The sequence below is a fragment of the Otolemur garnettii genome, unplaced genomic scaffold (assembly GCF_000181295.1).
Source record: "Otolemur garnettii isolate 467f Iridium unplaced genomic scaffold, OtoGar3 scaffold00202, whole genome shotgun sequence".
Classification (NCBI taxonomy): Eukaryota; Metazoa; Chordata; class Mammalia; order Primates; family Galagidae; genus Otolemur; species Otolemur garnettii.
The window spans coordinates 521,396-525,838 of NW_003852597.1; the positions used below are offsets into that span (position 1 = coordinate 521,396).

Consider the following 4,443-nt stretch of genomic DNA (forward strand, 5'->3'; position numbering starts at 1 on the left):
AAAAAAAAAAAAAGAAATTATCCCCTGGTCAATGGCGTCCCACTTTACCAATGTTAAAATAAAATCTGGTAACCTTAGCTTAGGCGATTCTCTTGCTGCAGCCTTCCGAGTAGCTAGGACTACAGGCGCCTGCCACAAGGCTCAGTCATTTTTTTTGTTGCAGTTTGGCGGGGGCCAGGTTGGAACCTGCCACCTTCAGTATATGGTGCCCTACTCACTGAGCCACAGGCACCGCCCTCTTAAATAGATATTTAAACATGTAAGGACAATAAAACCAGTAAAGATTGAGATGATATGTATGCAGTAGAGTGGAAGCACCTAGGAGAAAGGAGTGCGGAGGGGCCAGGAGGGTTAGGAATGGCTTTGATTCTTGAGCTGAGTCTTAAAAGTGTAATAGATGATTTCTAGGAGCAAGAGAAAGGCAACTTAGGAGGAAAGAGTAGCAGTGCAGAGATCAGAATTATGAAACAATGTGGTTCCATTATCACAGAGGCTTTCTGTGATCTAGCCTTTGTCAAATAATATCAAATACTTGTATATAGTGCCTCTCATGGGATGGACATTATTTTTTTGTGCTTTACATAGAATAATTAATTTAGCATTAACTGTAATTTTGTGAAGTAGAAACTATAATTATCCTTATCTTATAAAATGAAAAAACTGAGGCATTGAAAAGTTATGTGGTTTGCCCTAGTTCACATAGCTAGAATTCAAACCCAGGCATCCAGGCTCTGGTATCTGTAAACTTAACCACTAGACTTCCTTCTAGAAACTAAGGAAACTGAGATTTTAAAATATCAGGCTCCTGGACACACTGTCTATAAATGGCAGAACCAGAAAAAAAATTAAACTCAAGTCTTTCAACTCTTTTTTTAAGTCTTTCATCTCTTAATGGTCCAGTGCTCTTTTAACACTAGAGGTGGTAGGAGTTATGTTATGCCAAATTGAAGTTAAATTCCAATTTGAGGCAATGCTTGCTGGAATCAAAAGAACCATATCTTTAAGTTGTGAATGTTATGCAAGAGCCTTCACTTTGTGCCTTGGGTATACTGGGTGTTAAGGGTTATAGTTTAAATATTTATGTATGGGACCCAGGACTGATTATAATTATGGCAAAATTGCAACATTTTTTGACTGGTATTAAATAAATTCTTTTCTCTGAGCATTGCATTTTACTCTTTTATTTTAAAAATTACATCATTTGTTGTAAGTCAAAGAATACTTTCAGTTCAAATCACTAAGGATTTGCCACTGTTTTGTGGTAGCTGCTATAAACAGATTATTTTTAATGTTAGATAGTTTCATTACCTTGAGTTTGAAAAAAAGAATTAATAATTTGGTTTGTTTGTGTAATTGGGTTCTGTAAATCTACGTTCAGACCCAAGCCTACATTTGTGTTTGCAGTGATATTTTTCATAATTGGGGGTAAAGAGAAGACTAGAGCAGATGGCTGAATTATTGGAGGAATCTTTTTTTTTTAATTGGAGGAATCTTAAGTCATTTTATGTTTTTCAAAAGACTAACATCGAAAGAAAAAAAGTTAACATCCTGTGTTTCTGCTCTTAATTCTAGTCAGAAGTCTTAACATTTTCAAAGAATAAAACTCACATATCAGAAGCCCACATGGTACACTCTCACTTCTTCTGTCAGCAAAACCTTTCCAGTGTTTTCTGTGAAGACTAGGCTTTCCCTTCATTGTATACTCATATATTGCATTTTGAATATATTCCTGCTGTGGGACTAATGATGTGTATTGTAGTTTACTGAATTTGTCTTCCTCACTTAATTGTGAACAATTCAAGGGCCAGATTTTTTTCATTCTAATCTCCCCACTTTTACCAAGGGTGGAGGTGAGAGTATATATTGGTAAGAAAGTATGATAAAGATAATGTTTATCTGAAGCTAAGAGCTTCTCTTACTCTGATTACTAGAGTTAAAAGTTGTACATTTGACATTAGTGCTTATCAGTAACCTAAATAAAAATAGTGTTAATATTGTGTGTACTTTGATTTTTACTACTACTTTCTGTTAATTGCTTTTGTGTTTGCAGTTTGTAAAAATGGAATTTCAAGCAGTGGTGATGGCAGTTGGCGGGGGATCACGGATGACAGACCTGACTTCCAGCATTCCCAAACCTCTGCTTCCAGTTGGGAACAAACCTTTAATCTGGTACCCATTGAACCTTCTTGAGCGAGTTGGATTTGAAGGTGTGCTATGACAATGAAATGCACTTGTAAAACTTGTGCTTGCTCCCAGTGATTTGTCAGCGTTATGAGGGTAAGAGAGGATGAATGAGAGAAGGCTAGGACTCAGTTGGGGGAAGACTGACTTTTTAAAATTAGGAACATAGGAGTATTCTTTTTTTTTTTTTTTTTTTGAGACAGATGTCGCCCTTAGTAGAGATCTATGGCGTCGTAGCTCACAGCAACCTCAAACTCTTGGGCTTAAGTGATTCTCTTTCCTTGGCCTCCTAAGTAGCTGGGACACCATCACACCCGGCTGTTTTTTTGCTGTAGTTGTCATTGTTTAGCTGGCCCTGGGTGGGTTGGAACCTCACAGCCTCAGTGCATGTATCCGGCGCTGTAACCACTATGCTACAGGCACCAAGCCTATTCTTCGTTTTTTTTTTGAGACTGAGTATCACTTTGTCGCCCCTGGTAGAGTGCTGTGGCATCATAGCTCACAGCAGCCTCCAACTCTTAGGCTCAAGTGATTCTCTTGCCTCAGCCTCCCCAGTAGCTGGGACTACAGGTGCCTGCCATAGCGCCCAGCTATTTTTAGAGACGGGGTCTTGCTCTTGCTCAGGCTAGTCTTTGAACCCGTGAGCTCAGGCAATCCACCTGCCTCCAGCCTCCCAGAGTCCTAGGATTACAGGCATGAGCCTCTATGCTCAGCTTGCATAGGAGTATTCTATTGCTGTGTGAAAAGGTTGGGAGGATCGCACTAAGTGATGTTACAGGGCTGATTTCTATAGTGGTCTGAGATAAACCCTGTAAAGATATCAGAAAGAACAGATTGGGAACTGAAATGCCTCATACTTAGTACTTGCTGAGAATCTATTATGTCCCAGTAATGTATTAAGACTAGGTGTATAGAATTGAAAAGACAGCTCAGATCTGACTTCTAGAACCTGAAAGTCTAGTGATTGTTTCTCTCTACTTTTTTCTTCAGTGACTAGGTAGGTAATGATGCCACTAACTTTTTTTTTGTTTGTTTGGTTTTTTTTTTTGAGACAGAGCCTCAAGCTGTCTCCCTGGGTAGAGTGCGATAGCTTCACTTCTCACAGCAACCTCCAACTCCTGGGCTCACGCGAGTCTCCTGTCTCAGCCTCCCAAGTAGCTGGGACCACAGGCGCCCACCACAACGCCCAGCTATTTTTTGGTTGCAGCCATTATTGTTGTTTGACGGGCCTGGGCTGGATTCGAACCCACCACCTTAGGTGTATGTGGCTGGCGCCTTAGCTGCTTGAGCCACAGGTGCCGAGCCAATGCCACTAACTTTTAATAGGAGACAAAACAGGTTTGAATGAAAATAGAGTTCAGCTTTGGTCACACTGAATTTGAGGTATTCTATAATTACTTATAACAAATTAGAGTACCAAATCCTGAGGCACAGTCTTGTAATCTAGTGTATTTATTCCACTGTTTTGAGTTACCTTCTTAAGACAGAACTATAAACATTTCTGTGCAGTAGTCTGTATGACATTAAGAGATATGTTTTATTTATTTATTTTTGAGAAGGGGTCTTACTCTGTGCCCAGGCTGGAATGCAGTGGCATCAATCATGGATCACTATAGCCTCCAACTCCTTAGGTAAAGCAGTTCTCCTGCCTGTAGTCTACCTAGGTACATGTACCTAAACTGCAGGTACATGCCACCTTGCCCAACTAATTTATGAACTCCTGGCCTAAAGAAATGCTCCCACCTATAGGCATGTACCACCAGGCCCAGCCAGGTATATGGTTTAGAAGAGATTTTCTTCTTAGAGCTCTATTTGATAAATGAAAGGGATTATGACTAACCTTAATACAATTTAAAATATCTAGCCAGGCACAGTGGCTCATACTTGTAATCCTAGAATTCTGGGAGGAGGGGCAAAGATCACTTGAGTTCAGGAGTTCAAAACCAGCCTAAGCAAGAGCGAGACCCTGTTTCTACTAAAAATAGAAAAACTAAAGGGGTGTTGTCCCAGCTACTTTGGAGGCTGAGGCAAGAGGATCACTTGAGGCTCAGCACCTGTGGCTCAAGCAGCTAAGGCACCAGCCACATACACCTGAGCTGGCAGGTTTGAATCCAGCCCGGGCCCACCAAACAACAGTGATGGCTGCAACCAAAAAATAGCCGGGCGTCATGGCAGGTGCCTATAGTCCCAGCTACTAGGGAGGCAGAGGCAGGAAAATCGCTTGAGCCCAGGAGTTGGAGGTTCCTGTGAGCTGTGATGCCA

General features: G+C 40.9%; 1 protein-coding gene across 1 annotated transcript in view; it reads left to right on the forward strand.

The window, feature by feature from the left end:
- The window catches only part of EIF2B3 (eukaryotic translation initiation factor 2B subunit gamma), a 102,617-nt gene that overhangs the window by 3,779 nt on the left and 94,395 nt on the right, over positions 1–4,443 (forward strand). The window contains exon 2 of the mRNA XM_012812347.2: positions 2,051–2,207. Coding sequence (XP_012667801.1) covers positions 2,060–2,207 — 148 coding nt within the window. The 5' untranslated portion in view covers positions 2,051–2,059. The remainder of the gene's footprint in view (positions 1–2,050; positions 2,208–4,443) is intronic.